Source organism: Neomonachus schauinslandi, chromosome 4, assembly GCF_002201575.2.
Source record: "Neomonachus schauinslandi chromosome 4, ASM220157v2, whole genome shotgun sequence".
Lineage (NCBI taxonomy): Eukaryota > Metazoa > Chordata > Mammalia > Carnivora > Phocidae > Neomonachus > Neomonachus schauinslandi.
Genome location: NC_058406.1, coordinates 184,836,685 through 184,851,994, shown reverse-complemented (window position 1 = coordinate 184,851,994; position 15,310 = coordinate 184,836,685). Strand labels below are relative to the sequence as shown.

The window sequence follows — 15,310 nt, the reverse complement described above, 5'->3', positions numbered from 1 at the left end:
TTTACGAGACCTGGGGGGAGAAAACCCAGCCCTCATAGGACAGGAACTTACTTATCTCTAGGGGTTAGTATCGGTTAGGTTCTCTTTTAATGCTGTTGCGCCGAGCCAATGTGTTAGTTAGCCAACTTAAAGACACCGAGGTAGGGCCACCTGTGGTCAGGAAGGCCCAGCGTCCGAAGGTGGTGTGAGCGAGACTGACGTGCTTGCTTGCTTTCCGTTGTGGTCCCTGGACACACCTGACGGGTTCCTGTATTGCCGAAGGTTGGGAAAAGTGGAAACATTCCAGCAGGCACAACTGTGGACACGAAAATCACGCACCCGACCGAGTTTGACTTCTACCTGTGTAGTCACGCCGGCATCCAGGTAAGGACAGGCCCCCGCTGCCCAGTCTCGGTGTCCCCGTGACGTGGGCCACATGCCCCGCAAACACGGAGCACGAGCCTCCTGCAAGCACCCCGGTGGGCGCGTAGGGCAGTTGGGCGGGTAGCCAGGGGACAGGTAAGGGTGGGGGGCGTGGGGTGCTGGGGAGGAAGGACCCACCGGCGTGCTGTGGTCAGGGTTCCCATTTTAGGTGAGAAGAGGTCAGGCGCAAGTAGTGGGTGCAGCGGCCAGGGGCACCGGTGGGGTCCAGGGTGTCCCGTGCACCCTGAGCTTAGCGAACGAGCTGAGGTCGGAGTGGTAACAAGGCCGCGGGAAGGGCGGCAGGTGACGGACGTGCTCAGAATCCGCTCCTGCCCACATAGCGGGGTTCGGCCTTGTCTCCCGCCACACACGTTGCAGGACGTACAGGGAAGGTCACCATGTGCCCCATCGTCACCTCAAGACTGCTGGCCTCTGCCCACCGGTGAAGGGGCCCACAGGTTTTTGCCCCTAAGCGTTCTCCCACTGAGTCCTCCGTGCAGAGGGTGATGGAAGCGTGGCTTGTCAGCAGCGCCCTCGTGTAGGTGAGTTCTGGACTTCTCGCACGTTCACTCCTCTGACCCTCTCATCTGCTTTTAGGGAACAAGCAGGCCTTCCCACTATCACGTGCTTTGGGATGACAATCGTTTCTCTTCCGACGAGCTGCAGATTCTCACCTACCAGCTGTGTCACACCTACGTGCGCTGCACGCGATCCGTGTCCATCCCGGCGCCAGCATACTACGCCCACCTGGTGGCTTTCCGGGCCAGGTACCACCTGGTGGACAAAGAACATGACAGGTGGGTGGTGTGCCTTTCCCGGCTGGGGCCACGGCAGGGGTCGCTTCTGAGACCGGCTTTGGCAGCTGCGCTTTCAGAGTGGGAAGCAGGGGGGCCCCGTCGGCTGGAGCCGAGCGTGACGCAGACACCCAGGTGCCCGCCTCTCCCCGCCGCCTGGTCGCTGCGTGGCCACCTCCCCAGATAGCTGGTGCCTCGTCTTAACTTGTTCTCAGTGCACTGCCTCGTGGTGCATTAAAGGCTGCACTCTCTCTCTCTCTCTCTGTCCTCCCGTCCCCGCAGTGCTGAAGGAAGCCATACCTCCGGGCAGAGTAATGGACGAGACCACCAAGCGTTGGCAAAGGCAGTCCAGGTTCATCAGGACACCCTGCGCACCATGTACTTTGCTTGACATGTTTTAGTGTTTACGATTGTGTACCGAGTTGGATTCACATGAGACCAGCTACACTCAGACCAACAGATGCCCAGCCCTTCCGTGACAGCCAGCATCGAACATGAGACGTCATTGATTTTAGTAGATTCTCCATTTTCCAGAATGCCTTCCGTCCCAGATTTCAAACTTGGATTTTGAACTGCAGACCTGTATGAGACCCCATTGTCGTAGGAAATATGGTTTGCCAAAATCTATAAGCTGCTTATTAAAATAGAGTCCCGTGTTTCCTAAAAATCTCCTAAAACCAGTCTATGAACTCAGGGCTTTAAAACATTTTTAATTTATTTGGTCATTCAATTTACTTGTTTTTAACACATGATTCTCTATGGAATTGGTGGGCTCAAACTAGCTGTGAACGTTCTCAGAGAGTGAAAGCAACACAGAGCACAGCTGTGGTTTTAAAGCCTTGAGCATTCTGAGGTGGTCACTAAAGTTTATGTCAGAGTGGTACTAGCGTGCCCCTGACAGGGCTGGCGCCAGCTCTTCGGGACCGAGGGCAGGTGGCCCGCCGAGGCGCCCACCGGCGTCTGGAACCGCCACTGCCCGCCTCTCACTCAGCTCGAAATAAGGAGCGGGGGCAGAAGATGGGCCGTGTGTGTTTACAACATTTATAGGTCCAGAGCGATTGGCAGACAAGTGCCATTTTAATAAAAATTTATTTAAAAAAAGAAAAAAGACAGTATGCCGACAGTCTAATCATAAGATTTGTCCTATAGGACTGTGACATTTATTTTCCAAAGTTTCTAAAGAATACGGGTCTGTGGTGATAAATACAGTACAATCCTTTTTCACTGTTATGTCTTTAATGTAAGAGAAAAAATATATATATCTGGTTTGCAGTATTAATGTGATAGATAGATGCTGTTTTTCATTTTATTGACTACGGGGTGCTTATTGTGATCTGTTTAGCATATCACGAGTGGGAGCCTGGTGACTGGACCACCTCCTGTGGTTCTCAGTGCTGACGTACAGGAGTATGCACTTGAGTCAATGTGACCGCCACCCGCCTTCCCCCGCGTAGACTGCGTAGCCTTGTACCTTCAGGAGGACCGGGCGCAGGCACGGCGGCCCCGCGCCACCGCCACCCCACCTCCTGTCCCCGCGTGTTGCTCAGCCGATGAAGCACAAACGGAATGTATTTATTCTTCCATTCCTGGGAAACAAGCCCATGTGTCAGAGTGTACCTCTGTCTGTGTATGGTTCTGTTAGACGAGTTTCGTAGGATCTATGCACTGAAACGCGCAGAGAGCGGGCGGCCCCGCGGCGAGCCCCGGCCCTCGGAGGTGGCTGGCTGCAAGGCCGGCAGAAGGGATTTGCGTTCGGGGCCCCAGACGTGGGTTTGCCCATCTAGAAACCGTGGCACTAAGCGTGATACCATGGACAACTTGAAAAGGGGTACCAGCGGACAACTCTGTTTGTGCTAAGTGGGCTGTTTGTCCTTGTAGACAATTAAAAAAAAAAAAAAAATCAAATCCACGTTCAGTGTAGAGATTCCGGGAAGGAGACGCGCCTTCCCCTAGTGCTGCTTTGTGCTCTGTCGGTTTCCCTCTCCCTGCTGATGGCCCCCCCAAGCCCAGCCTGACATTTACCTCTGGCACTGCGGTGGGGCGAGGGTCCCGACGGGGCGCCTCGTGCTGGAGATAGCGCCCACCCTGTCTTCTTGTCCGCCGGCTCTGGCGCGCGGGAGGGGCAGGGAACCGCGGGCGGAGCTGTGGTGGGCACTCGGCCGAGATTTGGGTGGCGATGACAAAGGGGTGACTATTATTTGTGAAGATATATACTCAGAGTGATGTGTGCGTGTGTGTGTCTGTGTGTGCATGTGGGTGTCTTATTAATGGCATTAGCCTCTTCTTGCTGTATCTTTTGTTTCTGGGTTTGTTTTTTTGTTTGGTTGGGTTTTTTTTTTTTCTTTTTCTTTTTCTTTTTTTTTGGTCTTTTCAAACGAACAGAAGCCTCTGCTCTAAGAAATGTTGCAATTCCCTGTTGTTTTATTGGCAAGTGGCACTTTCTCCTCTTTCAGAAGGACACCAATACACTCTTGGCTTAAATTACCAGGAGCATTCCAGCTAAGGGGGGAGTCTTTTCACTAATACACTTTTGAAATCTAAAATTAGGTTAGTTTTCAGCCATTTTTAGGATCATCTAGAACCATGTGTCTCAAAGGTGTGTTTTTACTCCCCGCAACAGGGTCCGGGTGGTTGGGCTGGTGGTGGTGCTTGGTAAAAATGCAGACTCCTGACCCCGGGTCTCCGGGGCCGGGGCTGGACGTCTGTATTTGATACCATCAGCTGGGGCTCCAGGGCTGCCTCAAGTCTGAGGACCCCTGATCCAGAGCTTTCTGAGGAGCCCTCTCCCCCGAGCACGAGGGCCCAGCGGGGAGGGGCCGTTTGGCAGCACAGGCAGATGCTCGTGAAGGCAACACCCAGGAGAGATCGCACGCTGGCAGAAAATTAGATCGGAAATTTTTTTTTTATCATTTTGAAGGAAAGGTTTTAATTTTAATGGGCCAGAGGACTTTGAGAAGGGTTCTTTTTGTAGCCCTGTGCTTGTTTTATAAAACTTTTAATACTAAAATCATTAATAGACCAAACGTCTCCAGCTAGCTTAGCTGCACACCTTTGTACGCATCTGATGATTCAGAATTCAAATGGCTGTAGTTACAATTTCTCAGGTAAATAATTGTTTTCCCAAATTTCTACCGGTGCCCCCATTATTAGGATAAATTTTGAGATAGCGTAAAACCTCAAAGTGCAGTAGACTAAGTCTGAGCCCAGTTCCCGTGGAAGCCAAAAGGGGCCCTTGCCCGTCTCTAACTGCGCTTGCTCCCACCCCAAGGGCTGCCTCGGCCTCCGTGGCCCCAAGAGGGCTCAGGCTCCCAGGGTAGCTCCGTCCTCCGCCTGCGCTTGGTCGCCCGAGGCCTGGGGCCCTTGCAGATTTGAGAGGCGTCTGCGCGCTGGCTTTGCCCTACCCCACTGTTAAGTAAGGTGTGCCTTGCTTTAAGCAAACTGAATGTGAAAATTATGATGTAGAAATCTGGATTCATTTAAAAGAAAAACTGGGATTTATCTCGTCTCTTTAAAAGAGGTCTCCCGATCAGATTCTTTTACTGGTACTCTTCCTAGTAGATTTTAAAATGTTCACTTTAAGAAGAATGACCGTTCCCACCCCTTCACCACTGTCCATTCTGTCCGCCCTCCCATCACCCTAGTGACAGAGCAATGAAGGAAGCCCAGGGGAGCCGAGGACGGCCGCCGCGTCATGGAAGTGCCCTTTGGTGATGCTGAGATTCCATCCTGCCTGTGTTCTCCAAGCTCAGACTTCCCTAGTTCTGATACATTTTTGTAAAACTGGGTACACGTGTGCTTTTAGAAAGGGATTGTTTGGTTTTGGTTTTGGTTTTGAGAAGTCTTCCCATACACACTTTTGATACAACATCGTAGGGTCTGCTTTTACTTTTTAAGGTGACGTTGCTTTTCGGTAGTGTTCTCACACTCCCTTGGATGAATGTTTGCTCTCTAGAGACACAGGCGACCCCTGGCCACTGAGCAGGCTGGCCCGAGACGGACGCGGCAGGAGCGGAGTGATGTCCGTGTTCTGGGAGGTTGGCCGCGGTCACTGCTATTACTGATGTTTACCCCTGGTCACGGAGTGCTCGTTGGAAAAGACAGTTGTTCAGTTCCTACAGCGGGGGGAGGGGGGGGTTTGCTTTTACTGATGTTATATTATATGTTATTTTTATTGTTGTTAAATGCAAATGTTGCTATTTATTTTTTTCTTTCTGCTCTGGTTCGATTTGGCCGATGTGGATATCCCAGTGCATGTGGTACCTGATGGATATGATAGAAATTATTTTCCCCAACTTTTATAAATTGCCTAATGTTTACCTGCAAGTTTGCCGGATGATTTATTTTTGAAAGCCACAAATGTAATTTTTCTGAATGAATTGTTTTTCTTATATATGCAGCAATGTAACTTTACATTGATCTGCAGGGTGATTTAAATTTTATTTTTACAAGGCAGTTTTTCAGTCAAATTATATATTTGATACAATATGTTAAGGGTAGACCAGCCAAGCGTCCTGCAGTAGTTGGGACCCAGACTGTCTCTGGGGGGCCTGGGGGGCTGGGACGGCTTCTCTCGGTTGCTCGTCGTCATGGAAGCACTTGGCTTGTTTCGTGGAGCCGTCAGGATCTGGATGTACTCCTTCAACGGGACTTTGATCTGGTGGACAGTTAAAAGGATTTTTCATGGGCATTTTCCACACTTAAGGCAGTTCCATTAGGAGGACCTTTAGAAGTTGACATAATCCAGACAGTGGACAATCCCAGTGGCCCAGACAAGCCATAGAAATCTCCCTGTGACCTCTCTTTGACTCATCTCTCACGCTCATGAGAAAGGAATGTACAATAAACAGAAACTTCCTCAGTGTTTGTGCGCCTCACTTTCAGAATGCAAATATTTTATTTATATTTTAAACCCTTCCCCAAAGTAACCGAGAAGAATCTCTAGCCGCCCTGCCTGCAGGCTCGGCTGCGGTGACGTGTGTTCAGTGTAGACACGGTGCACGTGTTAACTCTCTGTGACACACACATGCTGACTCTTTTGTAAGGAAAATTTTCAACTCAAAATAATTGCACTGATTTTTTGACAACTTCCTTTTTATTATGTCCAACTTTGCATCTGCTGTACTTGTTTGAAACGATTGTAAATAGATTTAGGTTAGCAAAAATGATATGAACACAACACGTCGCTCTGTTGTAGGGACGGCCACGTTTCCAGTATTATGTGTTAGAGCCGCGTGGGCTCTGCTCTGCCTCCGTAACCGCGTCTGTTGACCATTCATGAAGGACAAACGAGCCTCGTGTTCTTGTTTCACAGAAAGGAAGTTTGCAGTCTGTTGAAAGGAGAGTCCGCTCTCCCCTTGAGGTCTGAAGATTTGATTTTAAGAGGATTCATTATAAATCCTTTGAACACTTTTGGGTCTGTTTAATTCCTTTTTGTTTTCCCATGGCTCCTTGATGCATTTTCTTCCGGTCCCATCCAGCATCTGACGGTCTGGATAGGAAGCCCCTGCGTGGCCAGTGTGAACAGACGGCTAGCGAGGGGCCCCCCTCGCTTCTCTCTGGTCAGCCACCGTTCTGAAGACATGAGATTGCTGTGGTGTCAAAAGTGTCATTTGCGGCTTATCCCATACATAGATAGATGCTAGAGAGACCTGAAATCCAGTGCTGTTCCTTTATGCCTTGTGATATTGCTAGATTAGAAGTACATGCTCCAGCCCACAGTGTGTAATTGTTTGTGGTCAGGCTACCCAGAATCGGACACACACAGGAGCTTTTAGACCCGAACCGGTCATGAGTGTGTGTTCGATGCCATCGCGGTGCCCTCCCTAATGCTTTGTTGGTTACGTTTTGCCATTTTATTGTCTAAAGTGAATGTATTGGCTTAGCCAAATCACTACAGAAGGTGGTTTCTAAATACCTTTTAGTTTAAAAAGAAAGAAATGCAGATAAAGGCTACCTCTGAATTCTCAATAGGTTCATGCTTGTTCTTAAGCGTAGCTATCCACACTGAAAATAGCCAAAATGTTGCCTGAATAAACTGAATGGCGAACATCTCTCTCTCTTCAGTTCTGGCTTGAAAATGTGTGTGCCATACTGTGACCCGTGGGCAGTCCCCTTCTCGCCCTCGGGGGTATCAGAGGCGGACCGGGGACTCCTCAGGGCTGCCCAGCTCAATAATGTAGGGTTCTAGGCAGCCAGCGGGCAGAAAATGGAAAAGCTTCCCGCGCCGTCCTCACAGGCTGGCGGGGGCATCTCCACGCAGGGCCAGGGGTGGGGGAGCCCTGAAACGGCCTGCTGTCCTGGCTTTTCACTTTCCTGTTTGCTGTAAGAAAGCACTTTCTTCTCTGTTTTACTCATGAATGGGTTGGAAATGGCTCCCTCTGCACCCTTCTCCCTTTCTATACACCCTGTAAAGTCACGAAGGTCCTGGAACACCAACTCTCTAAATAATGCATCTAAAGTGGCTGTATGGTTTCAAAAAAACACGCAGTTATAGTTGATCTTTGACTTTGGAACCTTGAGTTACCATCACTTCCTACTTAAACATGATCTGCGGTTTAAAAGCAAAATGTTCTGTTCGAGTCCAGGGCCCTTTGTTGGAAAGGAACGCGGGGTCCACAGCCAGCATTGAAGTAGGAGCTCCCGCTGCCGGCACCCTGGGTCCTCTGATGCTAACTTACAGGCAGTCTGCCCCGAGAGAGATTGCTCGGGCTCGGGGTACCCCTCCTTGTGATCAGCCACTTTGCTGTCAGAATGTCCTTTGCCCACGCACTGTGTGTGGGTCCGTCAGTGTCCCTCTGCCTCCTTCACATCTCGTCTTTAGGTTCTCTACGTTCTCTCGTCTTTGGAGGGTTCGAACTTGCTCCAAAACACCTCCATTGGTTTGCGCTTAAATTCTTGAGGGGCAGGCAGGTGGTTTTGCAGTCCCAGACATCTGGGTGCATGGAGGTTGCTCTGCTCCCTCACTGGACGTTCATCAGACACTGACGTTGGCCCAGAGAGGTTCCAAGTATGACGTTACCGGGAAGGTTTTGCCTTTAGCACTGTTGTTTTGGGTTTTGATGCTTTTCATGCCTCATGGCGTGCTTTAATTCTGAAAGAGCTAAGTGTCCTTTGCAGTCTTTCTAAGAATGTTTTGTACTTCTGCGATTACACTGTTTTGTAGATACAGCCCACCCCAAGATGCATGGATGTTTTGGGTGGGTAGCCACAACATCTGCTGACCTGTTTCTGGAACTGCTTGGGTGCTCTGGGTTGGCCTCATTTTCAACCAGAATCCCATTCAGGGTGTTTCGGGGGACACTGCACAGTGGCCCTCTCCTTGATTCCGTAATGTGAACTGTTGAACTCAGACCTACCCCTCAGCTTTTTGCATACATGTCTCCAGAATCCCGGGGTGGGCCTCTCCCACCATCTTTGCATTCATGAGAAATTATTTGAGAAGAGGGAACTGAAGATTACTGGTGCTTTTGTTAACACTTTTCTCTTATTGGTCGATGTGAAACATTTAGATGTGTTAGCATCTTTAAATGCCCTTGGTGGTATGACTGAAGAGTCGAATCCTTACCTCACTCCCATTCCCTTTTTGGGGGGTGGGAGGAGGCTGAATTATCTTCTATTTACAACCTCCTTGGATTTAAGTAGTTCAGAGTTAAAGCTAAAACACCAAATATTAACTCTTCCCCCCGCAAGTGTCTCCAGGAACCTAGATGTTGAGGCCGCCCTCCATTAAGTACCTTCTGAATCAAGGTCCTTAAAACCATGAGTTGATCCCAAGAACACCCCCACACAGTCGGGTCGGGGGTGCGACGCAGGCTGACTGCTTGGCTCCTTGGCACCACTTGGCAGAACTAGGTGCTCGCGTTGGGGAGCCGAGGCTCCTTGGAACTCTAGAGAGACTGTGGGAACGATCTCGGGGCGGGGGTAGAGGGCAGGTCCCTCAGACCCTGGGAGCAGGCGGCACCAGGCCTTCCTCTGGTCTCCATCAGTACCAGACTGAGCGTGTTCTGGAAGACCCAGTCTCAGCCTCTGTGCCTTTAAAGTCTGGTCCTCAGTGTCCTTTTGGAATCATGTTGGGGCTGTGTTTTTATTGGGAAGTAAGCCTGTACCATTCCACAAGTCCGTCGTTGACCTTCTGCCTTTGAAGCTGTGTCTGCTCCTCAGCTCCTTACTCGGTAAACTGTGATGCCCGCGCACACTGCCTTGTGTCGGAAAATGTGAGGTTCTCGTAGTCGCAGGACTTCCTTCCCAAGTCCACGTCCACTGGGATTCCAGGAAATCCGCATAAGATCCATCTCTTAGTCAGGCATTGACCGTGGCCATCGGCAGAACCTGGTGGCTTTGTCCTCGGAGTCATTCACCAAGCTAAATATTTAGTGTCCTGGAACTAGGTTTTTAGAAGAGGAATTGGAATCGTGTCTCTGTGAATTGCGTGTGAAGTCCTCAGACATAAGGTGCTATTCAGTCCTATTGTCCTTATTCGGGGATGCTTTCTGTTCGTGTCGCTCTGTTCTGTGGTGTGTGGGGAAACTGCTGACTTGGGTGAGCTGTGCATAGAGGACTCCCAGTTTTGACATGCCTAAAATGCATTTTTTATCTCTTAACTTTTCCAAGCCAGGTACTGAGCAGTTCCTTGGCTGATGGTCTAATTAAAAACAAAAACAAAAACCACCTTACCCTGTCAAGGGATGATTTTATTGCTTTTAAGTGGGGGAAATAATCCAATGTTATTTATTTTTAAAATGCATAGAAACTCATTCTTGGCGGCTCCTCTTGGCCCTTCCTTCTACTGAGCTGTCCATTTTGAAAGGCAAAGGTCTTTCCCTCGGCAGAGGCGCCGGCTACAGAGGGGAGGATATGTTACTAATTTTGGGTTCCTCTTCAAAGCCAAATATACATGTGACCGAACTCCTGAAGGTATGTAGTTTTAGCACTAAATTGAAATTTGAGTCCTGAGTTTGATAGTGGATTTTAATGTAGTTGTTGAAGGTATGAATTCATATTTTATAACCGTAGAGGCAAGTGAGTTTTTACTTTTTAAAAAGTTTTAAGAGCATAATTGTAAGTTTCCGTGCAGCAGGGTGGCGAACTCGTTAAATACAAGAAAAGAATGTAGTGTCTACATGCAGATTTGTCTTACCTCTGGTACACTGCGGCTTACTTACCGAATACGTATGGAGGGCTTTTAACCCTGAGTTTTATCAACTTTTCTAGTTTTATTTTATTTTTATAAAATAATTGAAAAAGAACCAAAAATGAATTCAGAAGTTCCATGGGTGGACCTTGCTTGCCCCTTCTTAATTTCCCCCACAATAAAACATTTTAGAAGATATTTTGAATCGAACTGTATCGTGACCATTGGAAGTTTACTGTTTTCTAAGAAGCTGAGCAGCTACAGGGGCGCCCATCGGGGGGTCCTGTGCGTACTGTCTACAACCCGTTCGTAGCTGTGCGGCCGGTCTCTTGCAACGGCGTCTTGTGCTTGTGGTAGAGAAACCGTGCAGTGCTGTTTTGTAAATTCAAAGTTCCTGTATAAACTAGTATTTATATACATTGGCCTCTCTGTATAATTTCTCATTTGCTACATGAATTGTAAAATTCGTTATAAAATTATAGTACCTGCTAAATACACTTCTGAGGCTTCACGTCCTTGTCTCTCGTTTCATGCCATTCCCTGTGTGTTGAGGATGTCCAATGCTTGCATGATGCTAGGTGGTAATGCCACTGTAACTCAAGCCTTAATCAGATGTTAAATTGTAAGTTTCAGAGTATGCAAAAATATTAGGCAGTGAGTTTAAACTGTTCAGATCAAGATGCTATATCATAATCCAACCAGTCTTTTCTCCAGAGTTACAAAGGGAAACTTTCAGTGATCCAGATCTCTCGCTCTCGCTCACTCGCTCTTTCTGGTCTGGCTGGGCTGTTGCCATTGCTTGATGAAAATGGACCATTGTGCATTTCGGTGGCAGTCAGTCAAGAAGACCTATTCTGAAAGTCTAGAGACTTTTTCAGGGTTACTTTTAAAGGTTTGGCTTTTTTCCCTCCAGTCTGAGATTTATTTATGGCTGATGGAGAGTATGATTTGGGCATCAGTCTTACTTGCTAACCTGCTCACGTTCCAAGCTTTCTTCAGGTACTGCCACCTGCCATCGCTTCTGCATAGGATTATATGGATTTTTGTTTTTGTAAAAACATCTTAAATTTAGACATAAAATGGAGGGGACCCAGCTTTCTTTACAATGTGGATCTACCTCAGTTAAACAGTTGGGTGCTATTTACTAAGTCTGTCAAATTAAATTGGAAAAAGTAACCAAACAGCAAGATATAACTCCACACAAAGCTTGAAACCATAATTTCCGTTTATTTAATAAATTTTTATTTATTTTGTGCCTTTTGTGTTGAATCCTAATGCATTGAAAAAAATCCATATGAAATGGAGTGTTTTCTATTGCAGGTGGGGAGAAAAGCCCAATTGGCCATGGAATTTGATAGATTACCCCCAGCCAACTAGTCACGTCTATTGAAATCCCAACTGCCCTCTTGTGAAAAGAAAAGAAAAAAATGTCCAAGAGCAAATTAACATTTTACAAACAAATTCCAAACTCTTCTATGCACATACCGACAGCTCTCTCTTCATTTTCTGTGCCAATGAAGAGGCAGCCACGAACAGCTCATGCGCGCTCCTCCTGTGGCTTGTGTGGCCATCCGCGCCCCCTGCTCCTCTGGCATATTGTTTCCCGTGCAGCCAGTGGACTGTTGTCCATCCTGGTGCAGGTGCTGCGCCCGCGGGCAGCCGGGGGAAGTGGGGTGCGGGGGGCCGGCTGGAGGGGGCGGCACGCCTGCACTCAGCAGCAGGCCCGGGGTCGCCATGAGTTAGGCAAGCTTTCTGGCAGGTGAGAAACTAAGGTAGGAGATCGATGATTTTCCATGCTTTTATATTTGGCAGTTTACAATTCTAGACTTTTCCTACTATGGTGATCTTTTTTAACTTAATTCTTTGGAGGTAACACAATATTTTGGAGTCTTAAGAATTTGATTTTATACCAATAAGAAATAAAAAGTAGGGCTCTTTCCTGTAGTATATAGTTTTACTATTTTAAAGAGATCTCTGAATTTTACAAGAGGACCAACATTCCTTAGTGGCAAAACTTTTGAAAGTTGATTTGGGAGGCTTTTTGCTGCAGGATCTCGAAACAAAATGGGATGATTCTAGTTAAGTGTTCTCATTGTTAAGCGTCCATCAGGTCAGTACTTCAGCTGTTTTGTAAAGAGTCGCTCCCCAGTTAGTATGCTGCATATAGAGATCAGCATTGTTGCACTTTCTCAGTAGTGATGAGTGCCCCGCAATCGGCTCACCAGTCAGCATTTTGTTCTTTGACCTAACAAGAGTACTTTGGGGCAGGTGATTAAATTTATATAGGTACCTCAAGAAAAAGAACCTGAATATGCTGCATTTTGTTTCTTTAGCTTTTATATGTAGCATTGTTTTGCTCTTATTATTTTGTTTTTAGATCTATGCTTTTTGGACCCCAATAGACTGTTGAAAGAAATTTTAAAGTTCCTCTTGTCGGGACACAGTATCCTTTGTTTTTGTCTTTTTAACTCCAGTATCTGGTTCAAAGGTTGCCCACCAGTAGAATACTACTTTACCCAAATATACCTGAGAAAAAGGGTACCGTGTGTGCAAGCAGACAATAATGTTCCCAGTCCTTTCTGTTCATGCTGCTTTCTTAATTCTTTTCTCCATGTCATCAAGAGGTTTGGAGAACTTCCTCCTAAGGACTTAGACATGATGGCATCTGAATGTTTTCAACACAGACCTCACAGAATTGCCATTGAGTAAGTAGCATGATCCTAAAGGAATCCCTGGCCTCAGGCAGCCGGACGGCTCTGGTCTCCGAAGAGCCAGTCTTCGCGTTTCTCCATCCCCAGCACTCACCCTCACCCAGCAGATGGGGAGTGGTCTGGATTGACAAAAGATAAACCGGTGAAGAGAGCTAAAGGCTGAGACACTGAGCATCTATTGTCATGTTTAAGCTTAGCTGGGTCCTTTCGAGTTTGTTTTACAGCTTACTAGGTTACGTAGTTTGCACTATTTTTGCAATAAATTCATGGAAAACCTAACAGTTAACTTGTTTTGTTTCTTACTGTGTGTATATAAACTAATACTAAAAGTTTGGCATAGTGTTTTTTCACCTCCTTACATAACCCTTAACATGCACAGAATGCTGTAAATCTGATAAAATATGATGTGAATGATATTTTATAAAGTTATTTTGTATGGTGTCAATTTTGTTTTGCCTCATAGTATGTCAGCAAAAAATAAAATAAAATTCCTCATATTTACAGCTGCCTCTCCCAAAGATCTTCAATTACTCGCAGATTTGGGCACTTCCTTCTGCACAAGTTAAGATTCCAGGTTTCCGAGGGGGGAGCCTGCCTTCCATGACGGATGTCTAGAGGCCTAGTCTGCAAGTATTGGACCTATTCCTTGAACAGTGTATTCAGAAGAGGTGGGCACTATTCCCTGAGAATTCGGGTTTGGGGATGAAAACCACAGGAATGAATCGGAAAAATAAAACTGGTATCTAGGAGGAGTGGGGTGTTTCTACTCTAGCAGCCACGAGAAAGGAGGAAGTAAAAAGCTGTTCAACGAAGCCCCAGTCAAGAGCAGTGCGAGCCCTGCCCTGAGGTCCGTGTTGTGGGAGGAGTCCGAGCTGACCACATCCAGGGTTCGCATCCTGGTGGGTCGCGACTCCCACTGCCCGGGCTGGGGTTACATGTACTGCTACCGCTCTGCAACCCTGGTGGCCCCACTCTGGGATGTCCATGACCTCCACTGTCTGCACTGTAAAGAGTATGTGCTTGTTGGGAAAGAAGGGTTGGACGTAAGGGAGCCAAAAAATGGCTGAAAATCCTAGGATGCCAAATGGACATTGTCGCTAAAGCAGGCCAAGACTTTGTTCTTGCTGAAAGCTATTTTTTTATTTTTAAGAATATGTATTAATTATAGAGAATGTTTACAATTCAGATGAACATGAAGATGAAATTTTAAATTATTTATAACCCACAACACTGATAGGTAATTATTCTTAAAACTTCTGGTATATTTTGTTCTAGTCTTGTTTTTTCTAACAAAATCAAGATGAAGTTCTCCCCACCCCACCCCTCGCTTAGACATCCAGGACCCTGTACTTCTTGCTTACGTAGTATCTAAAACCAGACAGCACCTCTGTGCCATTGGCCCTGGGACACGCTAGCTGAAGCTGGAAGAGAAGAAAATGATGAGAGATCTCTAATCTCTTTACTTAATACATACAGGCTCACCTTGTGACATTCTTGCTGTTTAATTAAATGAAACTGTATGATGGTGGGGTGCCTGGGTGGCTCGGTCGGTTGGGCATCCGACTCTTGAGTTCAGCTCAGGTCGTGCTCTCAGGGTGGTGAGATTGAGCCCTGAGACGGGCTCCTTGCTCAGCATGGAGTCTGCTTGGGTTTCTCTCTCCCTCTGCCCCTCCCCCTGCTTGTGCGCTCTCTCTAAAATAAATAAGAAAAAAAAACCCTGTATGATGGTGTTACATGAATTAGGAAAAAACTTCAGAAGAGAAAGCCCCTTGACTAGAGGGTGTTTATGCTCCATAGAGGATGAGGAGCTCATACCAGGAGGAATGGAAGGTTCCCCTAGGAAAACTATAGGATATAAAGTAGAGTAAGATCAGTATGAAGGTTCTTAATGGCCAAGTTAAGAATGTACCCCACACAGAGTGGGGAGAAAGTGGTTTTGTTTTGTTTTTTTTTAAGCTGCATGGTCCAGTGAAGAATGTGGTCTGCAATTTGAATCCCAATTCCACCACCTCCTAGGTGTGTCCTGGACTAGTTCCTTAGCCCGAACTTCCATCCCCTTCTTTGTAAAACACAGACACTTTACAAGTTATGGGAGGATTAAATGAACAGGTACACAATAGTAGAAGAGGTGTGGCTCCCAGTAGCCACTTTACTATCAGCTATTTTTAACATTTCTGACTAGGAAAGATTAATCTTCATCAACTGTTTTGGTAACCTGATACAAATATAGAAGTGAGGCTCTAGAGATAATGAGGATGCTAGTGTAACAGACG

The 15,310-nt window shown here is 47.0% G+C and overlaps 1 protein-coding gene across 1 annotated transcript in view; it reads left to right on the top strand.

The window, feature by feature from the left end:
- AGO2 (argonaute RISC catalytic component 2) overlaps positions 1-2,740 on the top strand; it is a 49,035-nt gene extending 46,295 nt beyond the window's left edge. The window contains exons 16-18 of the mRNA XM_021688819.1: positions 262-363; positions 1,000-1,199; positions 1,479-2,740. Of these exons, the coding sequence (XP_021544494.1) occupies positions 262-363; positions 1,000-1,199; positions 1,479-1,587 (411 nt within the window). The 3' untranslated portion in view covers positions 1,588-2,740. The remainder of the gene's footprint in view (positions 1-261; positions 364-999; positions 1,200-1,478) is intronic.
- The last annotated feature ends 12,570 nt before the right edge of the window (positions 2,741-15,310 follow it).